Source organism: Fusarium oxysporum, chromosome VIII (genome assembly GCF_013085055.1).
Source record: "Fusarium oxysporum Fo47 chromosome VIII, complete sequence".
Classification (NCBI taxonomy): domain Eukaryota; kingdom Fungi; phylum Ascomycota; class Sordariomycetes; order Hypocreales; family Nectriaceae; genus Fusarium; species Fusarium oxysporum.
The window spans coordinates 1,733,963-1,747,681 of NC_072847.1; the positions used below are offsets into that span (position 1 = coordinate 1,733,963).

General features: G+C 47.7%; 1 protein-coding gene across 1 annotated transcript; it reads right to left on the reverse strand.

Moving 5' to 3' along the window:
- Window positions 1–380: 380 nt before the first annotated feature.
- On the reverse strand, window positions 381–13,710 carry FOBCDRAFT_263244 (Cullin family-domain-containing protein; the record flags this gene model as incomplete). Its single annotated transcript, XM_059611323.1, has 13 exons — window positions 13,302–13,710; window positions 13,096–13,237; window positions 11,626–13,050; window positions 11,230–11,567; window positions 6,720–11,184; window positions 4,232–6,672; window positions 3,991–4,067; window positions 3,903–3,936; window positions 2,815–3,275; window positions 855–2,764; window positions 628–631; window positions 499–589; window positions 381–415 (listed from the first exon to the last, which is right to left on the reverse strand). The coding sequence occupies exons 1-13, from the start codon at window positions 13,339–13,341 to the stop codon at window positions 381–383; spliced, it is 11,463 nt and encodes a 3,820-aa protein (XP_059467756.1). The 5' UTR covers window positions 13,342–13,710.
- Window positions 13,711–13,719: the final 9 nt, after the last annotated feature.

Here is a 13,719-nt window from a genome sequence, read left to right on the forward strand (position 1 = left end):
TCGTAGTCCCTGCCACTGGCTGCTGACTCAGTGAAGAAATCGTTTCTGGAATTTACTACTCTCGCAAGACTTTCTTAATTGATATTGCTGTTACATTTGTAATTTTAAGTTTTAATTCTGTCCTAGTTGACTTTGATCCTGCAAAAATGCTATAGATATAGGCATATTTCCATCTCAAGATTTCTTTACAATTAGAGAGTCTACATACCCAACCCATTGACGTTTTTCCACGTCTGGAAACCAAAGCTGTCTCATATGAAAATCACTTAAGCTCAGAGTAGTTTGAAGAAGCTTGGGAGAACTGGTGAAGCTCGCAAACAGCAAGGATATCACTTCAGCCCTCTAGGCACCCACGCCCCATCAACCCCAACGCACCATTCTCACCAATCATCGGCTTCTTGCAGACATGAACCACCTGGTTATATATCAAAGTAGTTGTCTACTCATTCAGCGAAGTAGCTCAGTCAGTTAACAATATGTTACTCAACTATTACTTACCTTGCCGCCTATGGTCCCCCCTTGCTTCGTTTCTTTTTGTTCGATGTTCGATTCCCGGCTTCCGTCGTTTGCTCCGAGGTGGAGTCATATTCTGATATAAAAATCAAATTCATTGGTATAGGTACATACATGTCTGTGTCGTTGTAGCATGCAGTTGCCTTATACCTATAAACCCTTCTACTGCCGTCTTCAGTGTTGAGCCTGATAGCCTTGCCTCACCAATCTCCATTACTATACAAGCCTTATGCCAGATACACGTAGGAATTGCCCTCTCTTTCGATGTAATCCTTCTCAATAAGACTGCATCTAGCGTTAGCCACCTCCAGACAGTATCATTAACGTATTGTATCACATACCTTTCGATCTCCTTCTTAATCGCGGCCGGCTCAACACTCCCTCTTTTCTTCGTCAGGTTGATGACCTCTGCCACTAGGTCACTGTGACCCATGCTCTTGCGACTTTTCATTATTCTAACGATGGCTGCCTGTGTCTCAAAGCGTCGGTCTTGAGCGATCCTTTCATGTGTAGCCTTGTTCTCCTCCTTTGTCTCCTTCAGCTGGATCTGATTAATCTTGACTCTGTACTTGGGATCCGTAAACGTTTTGTTAAAAGTAAACGTATCAGTGGGCTTGACATCACGACCTTTCGGGTGCTTGGTTAGCACTCGCGCTTTGCCGCAAGCGAGCGACTGAAGTGTGCGATCAAGATCACCGCCTGAAAGACCGGTTCCCGTAGCGATCTGTTCATATGCCAAGAATCCGTCAGCCGGCACGCTGTTGAACATCATCAGAACCACAGCCTGGTATGCAGATACAAGAAGCTCCTTCGGCCCCTTGGCGAAGATGCCCTTGAGGGAGCAGTGAGCTAATGAGTGCTTCCACGTCAAGGCTCGTCCTGTATGCTTATTCTTGTAATACTTGTCAAACCTCTCGATCTGCGTAGCAACCTCATCCGGCAGGTTGAGACGAACATCCGGGTAAGTTGGCCATGCAGCAGCGGACAAAATCATGACGGAAAGGTCCAGAGGATTCTTGCGCTCAGCACTGCCTTGACACCATTGTTTGAAAGACTCCATTTCATCCTTGGCGAGTTCCTGATCCTTGAACATCTGTTCCAGATTATGTGTAAAATTCGCACCGCACTCTCCTCGAAGCTTTGTTAACATGTTGCGCTCAGCATCTTGGCTGGCACTTCGTCCCATGAGCAATCTCCGAGCCAAGTCTTTCTTGTAAAATGCCTCGAAGGCGTCCTTGCCCTCGATGAAGCGGAACAGCTCGAGCGCCTGATCAAGCTGTCTATCAAGCTCAGCATCTTCATCACCAGTGCTGGCTTGACCTTCCTTCTCAGCTGTCGCTCGATCTTTCACATCTGACAGGAGCTCTTTAGGTAGTGACTTCAAGCCACCTCGCAGAAGCATGTCTATATATTTGGCGATCATCTCGCCGATTTTGGATGTTCCCGTGTCCCAGCAAGAGGCAGCTTTGCGGTCGTTCATGAACTTCCCAAAAGAATCCCTCATGCCCCAAAGGAAGTCTTCGTCCTTATTAAAAGCATCTCGAATCATCAAGTCGAGTGATCGACGGAGTTCTAATAAGCGCAAAACCATTTGGTCACCCTTGTCTTTGTCGCTGATGATTGTCGAACCCGTTGATTGGATGTAGTCGCCCCATGGATCCTTCATCTTCTTTTGGATCCCTGATAACCGAAGCAAATCATACAAAGCCTTCATTGACTCAACTTCTCTATCAGCCAGCAGCTTCGCCAGGTTGCCACCGTTGAGAAGCTTTTCTGAGTAGTTGGTGATGAGATGGGTGTGCGCAGAGTCCATAAGTTGCTTCTCTGTCGTACTATCGAGGTTGAATTGGATGCAGCGATAGTCTTCCTTTTTCAGTAACTTCTCGCAAACCAAAATGTAGTCCTTGAGACTTGATGTGCTCCAAGCTTCGCCAAATTCTCTGAAGTATCTCTCAGACTGCTCTAAAAAGTAGGGCTCAAAGTGCTTGATATAGACCTCCAAAACATAAAGCATCATGATAGAATCTTTCAGTAATGCAGGTTCGATTTGGTCGATGCCTCTTCGATCGTTCTCAACCAAATCGCAAACACCTGCGATTAGCTTCACGCCGACGGAGGTTTTATAGGCCTGAGTCTGGGATGGGAATGCCATCTTTCTGAACTGCTGGATCGCCATATCGTTTATAGATGCAAGATTCTTCTGTAGTAAATATGTTCGGTCGAGGTAGCTGAATGTTGATCTGATCAATATCTGCAAGTAATTCTTAGCATCTCAAACCCATATAGAAACATCCAGCCTACTGTTTGTGTATTCCAAGTCTTCCATTCCGCTAGTGCGCTCTTCACAGTATCGAGGTTCGAAGCATGTCCATTCTTCTGGATTCTAGGTAGCACAATCCGCTGCAAGTGTGCATCAATTCTCTCTTTGAGCATTTGGTACACCTTCGCGGGATCCCCCTTTCGACAGACATCCTCAACACCCCTGTACAGCCTTTCTAAGGGGACATCAGGTGTCCGTCCCGCAAAGACAGCCTCTAGGGAATCCTCGAGCTCCTTCTCCGTCCGCTTATAGTACTCCGCGACCTGGGTATCTCGACTCGTGGGCGCTCGCAGGTTCTTGATAACAAGCTTCTTGGAACCAGCATAAGGCTTGAACGCAGAAGGTGGCTGCGTTAGGTCGATGGTCTCGGGGAGCTTGCCCCGCGCTTTGGCGGTGGTCATTTCGAAGCGCGCTCGCTTGGAGACGCCAAGGGGAGGTGATGCTGAGGACGATGAGTCTAACCGCGGCCTTCGCCGGGAGGGAGAGGTTGTTTCCGACGCCAACGGTTGCATGGAGTGAACCCAGGCGATATATCAAGAAAAGAACGAGGCCTGGAACAACCGTTCGAAGAGCTGTCGCGCAGGCCTCGGTTTCTCGGACTGTCCGGTGTTTGGTTGCGGTATTCAATCGTGAGCAGACGTAGGCGGGAAGTGTATTATCAGAATATTTCTTGATTAGAATCAAACGAAAATGAACTATCGAAAAAGCGTCAAGGCAATACTCTTGGGGATGATGGCAAGTCTGAATAATATATGAGGTGGGTATGTTGATTGAAGGTGCTTGTGTCCATGATAAGATAAGAAACTGGAGCTACCGCCATCTATCTCCGGCTTAAAGAGCGTCATCGGTTTGTATGACAAAAACAATGCAACAACTTGCGTGCTATACATGATTTTACAAGACAAGAATGTAATCGCAATCTTCAAAAGGACACAAGATTGGCATTCTAGCTCCATCGAAGCCTTCTCTGAATCAAGTTCAACTCTCCGAGCTCTTCTTATTAATTCAGTATAAGTACTTTGTAAGCTTACTTAGTGTAATCATTGGGTATCAGCAACTCCCGACTTACATCTACGTTTTGATAGCTTGGACTTCCCCGAGTGCTAGCGAGCATTTATGAAATCATTCTTCATTGATCACCGTATCCTCAAACGTACACTGATAACATTGAAATGCAATTGACGTCCTGAGCTGGCTTGAGCTATATGTGATATACCTACATTCGCTGTGCCGTCTATTATGATTCAGTCCTCAGTATGTCGCTAACTACATGGTAGGTGTTACATTTCTCTCTGCCTCAAGTAGGCTACTACCAAATAGCTTAAGCATATGCTGCCCAGCCTAGGAAAAGGGGTTTGTTAGTTGTGGACTCAAGTTGGTGACATCTTATTAGCTTACCAGAATACAACACTGCCAAATTTCGCTCATCGGTGGCTTGGTTGATCAACTTGTTTACTGTTGCAGTCACACTCAACGTTTTCGAAAGCTTCTTCCTCACAATCTCTAAAGCTCGGTCAGCCTCAGATGGTTCATTGACGTGACCTGCAGCCTTTTTGCCCTTCTTCGTCTCTGCCTCGCTTTGTTCATCGTCCATTGGGGTTTCGTCGTTGTGTCTCGCCTTTTGAAGTTTGGCAAGTCGAAGTGGTGAGATCGACCACGTATACAATGGATCAAACCGTAACACATCCAAGATTGTCATGATTGAGTACTGCTCCTCTCTTAGAGCATCTAGCGTAAACTCGCAGCATCTCCGGAAGACGCCTTCTGTCTTGGTGATCCCCATCCCATCCACAATGTCTCTTGTCAGTCTGAAGGGGACCAACTCCGGTACTGGCAGAATACGACCAGCCTCAAATGCAACACCCAAGTCAATGTGGACAACTTCCCCTGTCTTGTGGTCCAAGAGAATGTTGTGCCCATGTCGATCTCCTAAACCAAGAACGTGTCCCAGCATCGATATAGCCGCAGTGCTTCTGGTGTACGCTAGTCTTTTTAGGAACCATTCATCTGGATCCATGAAGTGTTCCATAAAGAAGTATCTCATGACTGGATGGAATTTCTCCGTGACCTTGCGATAGGTGCTGATTCGAGTTTCTACCGTCCGACTTTGGACCCCAAATATTTCCTTACGACATTGGGAGCCCTTCAAGTCTCTTGGGTAATATCTTTCATGGGCGGGCATCAAGAACTCGTGAAGTGGGATCGTATTGGGGACGAATTCAATCAAGCCTGAAGATGCAGTGAGTGGCAATACCTTGTATGTCCTGATTCCTAGGTTGCGCTGCTGAGTCGTCCTATGAAGCTTCAGCAGAGACGATACGGCCGAAAAGACCTGTTCCATGATAGCATCCTGTCGCAAGTCGTCATGTCCTCCTTTGACAAGCTGTTTGTAGCGCACGCCATCGCTTCCAATGGCAGTAATGATTTTGGGAGCACTGACGCCTGAAGCAATGGTCATGGTGGGCTCTAATTTGGAGATGATCGGGACCTTTGAGTAATCTTTTGTATGGGAGAGTTCGATGTGCATAGTTGGAGATGGAATTCGGTATTTTATCAAGCAGTTAATGAGGTTGTGCCCGGGCGAAGACTCTTTGAGCGGGATCTTCGCACCCGACTTGTACCTATTCGGGTTCCGGTCCATGGCAAGAGCGTGATAGTATTTGCTTGTCTTGTCGATCGAGAGCCAAATGTTGGCAACAGATTGCGTCTCGGCAAGGCGTTTCGCAACACGATCTGTTGCTCTGACACGTAGAACAGCTACGTCGTCCTTCTGCTGCGCTTTTGCCTTGGTTCCAGACCAGATCTGATACATCCCGTGATAAGGATGGTCTACACAGATTTTGTAGACCAGCTCCAACAGTAATTTCTGGAATGAGGTGTCCTGGTCTTGCAGTCGGGATGTCAATTGATTGGTGAGACCAGCAAATTTCCTTGTTGGCACGTCAGACAAATGTCGCATAACCGCCTTGTTAGTAGTCTCCTCTTCTGATCGCTCCAGCCAAAGAGCCGTGAAACGAAGGGCGTCATTATTGTTTTCATCAGAGGCAATAAGAGATAGGAGGTAGTTCTCGAGACTCAGCCGAACGAATTCACTGCGAGTCTGCTCGACTCGCCGCAGTTCCTGCTCATCAAGATCCAGCCATTGCTTCTCCTTGTTCAAGACATGTGAATATCTGGTTTTCAGCTGAGTATCCTTTGTACCGCTGACTAGGGTTTTCAGTTCTGACACTTCATCGCCCTTGGCCTTCTTTAGACTTTGAAGTCTTTTCAGGTCTTCCAGGCCATCTGGGTCCTGCAGTTGTTGATCACAGAACATGGCAAACTGATGGAATACAGCACCTGCTTGCCGACCTTGGCCTTTGCCTTTGAGCTCCTTGAGTGCAGGTTCCAGGTAGTTTTTCTGAATGTCATGTGGCTCTTCAAGGCGAGCGACAGAAACCTGATACCCAATCTTCGAAAGCAAGTCAGATCGGCTGACCGGCAGAGTTTGCTTTTTGAGGGAAGCATCTCTATCGATGCCTTGGAGCATACGGATGGATGTGCTCATCTGACCATAATCCCAGAGAGAATTAGCTGTCTCGATGTTGACCGCTGCGTCAACATGAATGTCTAAGGCGGCGCATGTTGGGATGAGCTTGGTGAGCCCTGTGGATATTCTGAGGCTCTCTTGTGTCGCTTGGTGATAACGATAGATCTGAGATGCGGTGATCATTGCTTCTACCTCCATATGCCGTGCAGCAGCCGCGGAAAGCTTGATATTTGTTCGAAGGGTATTCTGCTGACTGACCATGCTCATCGTAGACCCACGGCAAGACAAGATCTGGCTGACACTACCGTACCTAATGATGATTAATAGCATGCTCTACGAATAATAACGGATACTCACAGTCCGCTCCGCATCCAATCGCTTCGAGTTTTGAATTTTTCGATGAGACCATCCATCTCTGCAGTGTCAGAAACCCCTATCACGTCATCAAGTTCTGTTAAGGATGCCAAAGCTCCAAGTCTTTTTCTCAATGAAGTTGCGTTCAGGTCGAGGGCGGCCAAGCTTCTCATCGTGCGACTGAAGCCCTCATGCACAGCTGTTCGGACATTCGCAATATCGGCTGCCTGAGAAATACTTTGATACGCTTTGTATACTGTGACCGCGTGATGATCACTTGAGGGAGCAGGGAGGTTCCAAATCCCTAATTTCCTAGCAGTATTGAAAGTGTCCTCGAGAGCAGCCGGGGATGACTCAATGTTTTGTTGTGTCTGAAGAAGAGAGTTCGAGAGTCCTGACAACCCAAGTGTACCCAGGGCTCTGACTAAAGCTTGTTCGTCTGACTGAGCCATTGGATCTCCGTAAAATATATGGTTGTCGTACATGGCGCCTCGGAATGCAAGACTTCTGGGACCATCATTCTCATATTCTACGCGAGCGACAACCTTAGAAAGGCTGGGTTCTTCGGGTAGCCCATAGTATGCATCTGGATCATCGATGTTTTCAAAGATCGTAAGGAGAGTGTCGCTCATATCCACCTCCTTTGCGGCCGAGGACCTTCTTGAGGACCGCGAGGTTTCAGGAGTAACATACTCAGCGAAAAGCAAAGCGGTCTTATACATGCCGCATCGCGACGCCGTTGATGCAACCATCGCGGAATCCACCTCGAGCCAATACGATCGGTCAGCTATTGAAGATTCTTTGGGGTACTGCTGTGTCCTGAGATACAGAAGCATGTTGATGAGTAGCTTTAGATTTTCTTTGGCTTTAGGATCAGTGCATTTCAGCCAGCTCTTGATCGCCACAGAAAATGGGCGCTTGGGGGAGTGTTGCTGATTTATCGGAAAGTAGAGCGCAAGATGAGCAACGAAGGGAAACGCGCTCTCCGCAAAGTGCTCAACCCTGGCGAGAATAGGGGCCAGGACTGAGAGAATGATTGACTCTGGAACACATTGGGCAAGGTGTGCGCTCAGGCTCGGGAGCCATTCTTTCGAAGTGATTTCCACAGACCACACGTCCTGCTGATCTGGTGAAGAAGGAGGAGTAACAGGGGCTTTGTCAGACGGGGGAGATCTGTGCGAGCCCCATTGGGAAGTTATTAAAAGAGACTCTGTTAGACTCTTCTGACAAGCTACAGTTAGTGGTTCATCCTCAAGTATAGCGGCATCTGAGACAATGGATCGTAGAGCAGCTTCGGCAAGACCAGCAGTAACAGAATCGGGATTTGAGGTGAGGTCCTGAAGCAGGTAAAGTATTCCCATCTCTGAGCCATTTGATCCTGGAGCTATTTGTTGGTAGCGAGTAAGATGTGATTCGCGTAGAATATTGACTGGAATCTCTCCGGAAGCCGAAAAGGCTCGCCCAACAACTCGTCCTGCCCATGCTAGATACTCTTCGCTCAGATTTTCTGCATCGCAGCTCTTCCATACAGCCGTAGAATGCTTTACAGCATCATGGTCAGATTCGATGATGTCGTCCTTGATTGACGCAGGAATGCTAAAGTCGCCACAAAGAAGACCGAGAGCTAGCTGCCGAGAAGAATCGTTGAGAAGCTGGTGATCTGCGCCACCGTCGTCTAAGATATCCAGCAATAGTTTGCTCTCCGCAGTGCCTCTTTCAGCATTTCCAGAAGATCGAATGCGAGCAGCAGACTGTGTTATGGACTTGAAGGCACTTCTTTGCGCAAGATCCTTAAACATTGGCGAGTCATACTCCTCGAGGTACTTGCTGAACCATCCATGGAACTTTTCTGCTTTGCTCATAGTTGCTTTGAACTGACTCTCCTGGGTAGTGCTCGACTGACTTGATTCCAGGAAGACTCGGAGCGACGCGAGGGTCGACAGGGCATAACCAGCGAGAAATGATGGCACGTTGCTGAGATGCTTGGCACCTTGGCCCAGGAGATACTGGCTAATTCCGAGTGCGTCATCTGCACACTCCGAGTCCGTGATAAACTTACGGGTTGCGTTCAGGAGCATTTCCAGGGGATAAGAGTCCCAAGAGACTGGCCCAGCAAGGGAAATTAAGACTCGAACCTTTCGAAGAACAGAGCATGCATGCAGGGGACCTAAAGCTGGATGCACCGTATTGAGAAGCTTTCGAGCGATCGAGACAACCACAGGTGGCGTCCATAGGTCGCTAAATTGGAACTCCGTGTTTTGGCAGAGCCTGTGAAGTTCATGGATGAGATATTTAGCCTTGAACATTGGCTGTTGGTTCGCTGGCAGCTCAGCAGGTGAATGAGAAATGGCTTTCACAGCATCCATGATCTCGCCAGCGTAGTCAAGCTTGTACCTGGCAAACACCCTCTCTAGAGAATTTTCTTGGTCGATGAGGTCAAAGAAGAGGGCCGCTATATCAACAAGGTTGATGTAAATAGAGTCCATATACACTTGACTTCCGAGCAACTTTTTGATATGTGCCTCGCCTCGCTCCTTGTCCTCGCCCCCATTGGAGTCACCAAAGATCATGCTATATGCAATGGCGGTAGTGAAATTTTGACGAACGAGGTCGCTTTCAGAATTTCCTAGGTTGCGGCACACCTCTGCAAATGCCTCGTCTTGTCCTCTCATTACTGTCAAGCCAATGGCTTCGGACTGGGCTGACTTGAGGAGATCTTCGAGTGTCGCGAAGCCAAAGATGGAGAACGGGATATCCTCAATCGGATCACGTTCCAACCAGGTATACAAGAGTTGGCGGGAGAACAGGCGGAACAAGGCTTTTGGTGATTCCAATTTCAGCGTGTTTGACACATTGATCAAGCATCGAGTTGCATAATGAGTTGAGTCCAATATCTTTCCTGGAGTTTCAAAAATGTGATATGTGCATCTCCGAAGCAATGTCGACCATCGGCAAGCGAGATTTGACAAGACTAGCAAGCGGAATGCGATGCCAGTAGTATCGAGAGGGTTGGTTGGTAAACTGTCCAGCACATCCACAAAAACTTCATCGTGAAGCTTGAGAACAAAAAGATCGAAAACGCTAGCGATCTTCCGGGAGATGGCGAATTTGACCAACATCGGACCTTTCTTCAGGATGTAAAGTAAACATGTTCGAGGCGAATCAAGGCCTTGATCTTTGCCATACTCTGTGTTGGTTCGGAGCAGGGTAAACAATAATCGAACCATAGATGTTTGGGCCCTTGGCGAGAATATGTTTGATGTGAGACAGACTTTGATGAAGTGATAATAAAGATCACCCACTCGGTCTGAAAGATGTCGTTTATCGTTCAGCCAAATGGGGTGAAGCCCATCAATCACTCCAATACAGGTGCTTAACACAACTTCGGCACACTGATAATCAGGCTGACCAATATACTCCCCAAGTCTTTCGATGATAGCAAGCGCGTTGTCTGGGGTAACAACGAGATCAGAGGTAAAAATGTCTAATAGCAGGTTTTGACACATGAGTAAATCATCGTCCGGCAAGTTGATGAGATGTTCCACGTAGATATCAGGGATGAGGCCCATTTGCCCAATGTCGTCATTTATTATAGACAAGAAATGCAGCCGCGTCCTCGTTTCTGTATAGAAAGCCTGCGTATCTAACTTCATCTGAATGTTGAACCGTGGGACTACCATTGGCGCATGAATCGAACTTGCTCTGCTACTTTGTGAGTCAAAGTCCTCGTCAATGTCCATTAGGTCGATGCTGTTGTCATGATGCGTCTGGTCCTTTTGTTCTCCAAGTGAGCTCCACACTCGAGAGAAGAATTGCAGAAGGCCAGGGTTGTTTGTAAGAGCCCTGTTGAGGCTTGTCGTATTTAAATCAGGCATAATGGGCCGGACGGCTCGCAGGATTGAATCGACAAACGCATTGGGCTCAACGGACGTCAAGGCGGAGTTCATTCCTTTCTCTAGAATTTCTTTGAGAGTTGACTCAACAGACGAAGACTGAGTCGAGTTGATATCGCCAAATAATGGTAGCAACAATGTGCCCGCCAAACAGGCTGATACAAGACTTTGGAAGCGATCAAAAGAGATTTGTATACCGCCTTCATTCATCTTCTTTGTCCACGACGTACAAAGCTCCATCAGTTCACCCAACTTAGGGTAAAAGAGTTCGAGGGTGAGTTTCTGAGAAGCATAACGTGTGTTGGCATCCGCCAATGGTGGTGAGTTTGTGGGCTTTGCAAAGCTGCAACTCCCGGCTGTTGCGGGATTGTTAGATACATCTTCCGATAGGAGTATGTACCGTATGAAGGACTCAATCTCTTTGAATGAACTCCAGGTCTCTGTCAATGGGCCTCCTGGAGCTGCCGGGTGGGAGGTCAACTCCAGAGTTGTTGTTCCGCAGCATGTTCGAATGAGGTTCACCAAGTGAATTGGCTGAACGTGTAAGGAGTTATATGATGCGAAAGCAGATTCATCTACGGGGCGTTAGAATGTATTTGAGTTCGGGACAACAAACTCACTTGGGTTCCATCTTAAAAATACCCATCGAATGATATGATGACATGTACTTTGGCTTGCGCTCGGGACTTTCGCGTTCCGTAGATTAAGAACATGGAACATCAAGCTGATAGAGGCATCACTCAAGGTGCTAGGTCCACTGACATCGGCAGTTGTAACCATGTTGTTAATGTCCTGCGAAATGGTGTGATAAGGGAGGACATCTGCTTCAAGGAGCTGGTGTAGAAGCACAGCGGCCGCTCGGCTCGTTCCTGGCAGACTGACAGCTCGTATGGCGAACCGCCAGAGCTGATGCCACACGTCCACCTGATCATGGCAGCCTTTCGAGTAAGCAATACAGCTGATGATGTTAGCAATATGTCCTGTCGGGATAGTGCCCAGCGAACGGGTGACCTTACCTTGCAGAAGCAATGAGGGCCCAAGAAGCTGTAACCGGGTTCTTGTCATTCGCCAATGATATCAAATCTGGCAATAAGTCGAGAAGTTCTTCACGGCTTAATGAATTATGAGCTAAAAGAAATGGGATCAACTGCAGGGCAGTCCTGCAGATTGAGACATCGACAGCCTTCAGCTTGAGCCGGATGCGACTCGAATTATCTTGACGAGTTCGCTGTCTTTTGCGCGGTTGCTCATCTTGTTCACCATTATCATCTCCCTGTCTTTTCAGACGAGGCAGTGCCATGATGCCTTCGAGGAATGCCAGGTTTTGGACGATAGCCCAATGTCCCTCGCCATAAACATTATGTGGCCGGAGGCCAAAAACATCCAGTTGTAGGCCATATGTGGGTAACGAGGATAAGGCAAATGTGATGTCGCTCATTTGGAGGCGGAATGCTTCACCACGCCTTGAGTATTCAGACCAGATGTTCTCTACCAAATCTTCCAAGTCCAAGCGTATGGTTTCATCCGACGACCTGAGAGCCAAGTGCTCTATGTGAAGGTGTGTCAAGAGTATACTTCTAGAAATCTCTATTCTTAACGCGCGGATGACTTCATCCTGAGATACCTTCTCTGATCTCCACCAGTAGCTCATGAGCGGCACCAGTGTTTGCACCAGAGAGCTGGCGTGCTCCAAATCATCAGCATGAGTAGCAGAGAAAATAGTATTGATGATGGCGAATGCCAGAGTCTGCAAAGAGCCAAGACTGACTTGCTTGAGGCTCAAGACTCTGAGAACTACTGGCGTGATATCCTTGAACTGCCGAAGTAGGGGTGCATTCCCGCCAACAACAAGATAGTACAGTCCTTCTAAGACATCTTTCAGTAAGCCACCCTCACCAGGGGCAACTCGTCTCTGACTTTGGGTGGATGGAGTTGATCGTCCGCCAGATCGACCATAGCCTGCTGATCCTGGAGCTGGTGATGATCGAACCAAAGCCGGAGACGCTCGGGCCAATGCGAGGGTCGAAACATCTCCTTCGTTAGGAAGCAAGAACTGAGCAACACTGAGGAAGAACCCAACACAGAGCTCCCAGGGATGGCCTTCCTTCCTGGCGAGAATCTCTACGTGAGCCGGCCTGGAAAGCACCTCGGTCAAAGCTTTGATGTAGTCCTGGAGTAAAGGAGGCACGAAATCGCCATTAGGCCCCGGAAGAACTTGAGTGATGTGGTCCACGATGGCGAGAAGTGTCTTTCGTCCAATCTTTGGGTTACCACGTCCCACTGTCATGCGTACGGCATCAGCACATTTTGACAGCCGAGAGGTCGTGGCATTTATTGTTGTTTGAGATTTCTTCTTGTCATAGAAAATAGGTTTCTCCCGAAGGACAAAACTGAAAATAGCTTCAAATATCTCATGGTAACTCTTGTCACCGAGGTCGGAGCTTGTACTTGTTAGAGAGGTCGAAAGGGGGTTGCTCTGTGCTTACAGATTTGTAGCTCGATTCCGTGGATTGAGAAGATGCGCCAGTTCTAAGATGAATGTAAGCTCTCCGAGTCTAGAAATACCAAAGGCAGATATACCGTCTACAGCTTTTTCTCTATCTCTGACTGAGCCGGCCTTCACATCACCTAGAATCGGTCATGTTAGTAGTTGCAACCATTAAGAGAGCATCAGTATCCATAGGTTACGAACGCGCTAGATTCATAACATTAAATCCATGAGACGAAGCCATAATGAGCGGGAGTAAATATGACCGCCACAAAGACTTCTTCCTCCTTCATTGAAATATCAAATCGTCATCGGAGCTAAAGACGAGGTGAAATATACAGGTGGTGCACAAATCCGCCAGAAAGCGCGACTGAAGATTGTGCCTGCTGTACGTATTATGCAGATATCCGATGGTCTAAGCTCGTTTGCTCGACAGACAAGGGACAGTGGAGGCCAGTAATGTTTGAAGGTTCTGAGTACCTTGGGTACTTATGAATAGAACAAGGAGAAGAAAACCACGGGATAAACTGAAGTAGCGAATGACTATTGGGAGAAGAATCGTAAGAAAGTTGCAAACAGGAGCGCTTCTTTGAATGGGTAATAAGCTACAGCTACAGAAAAT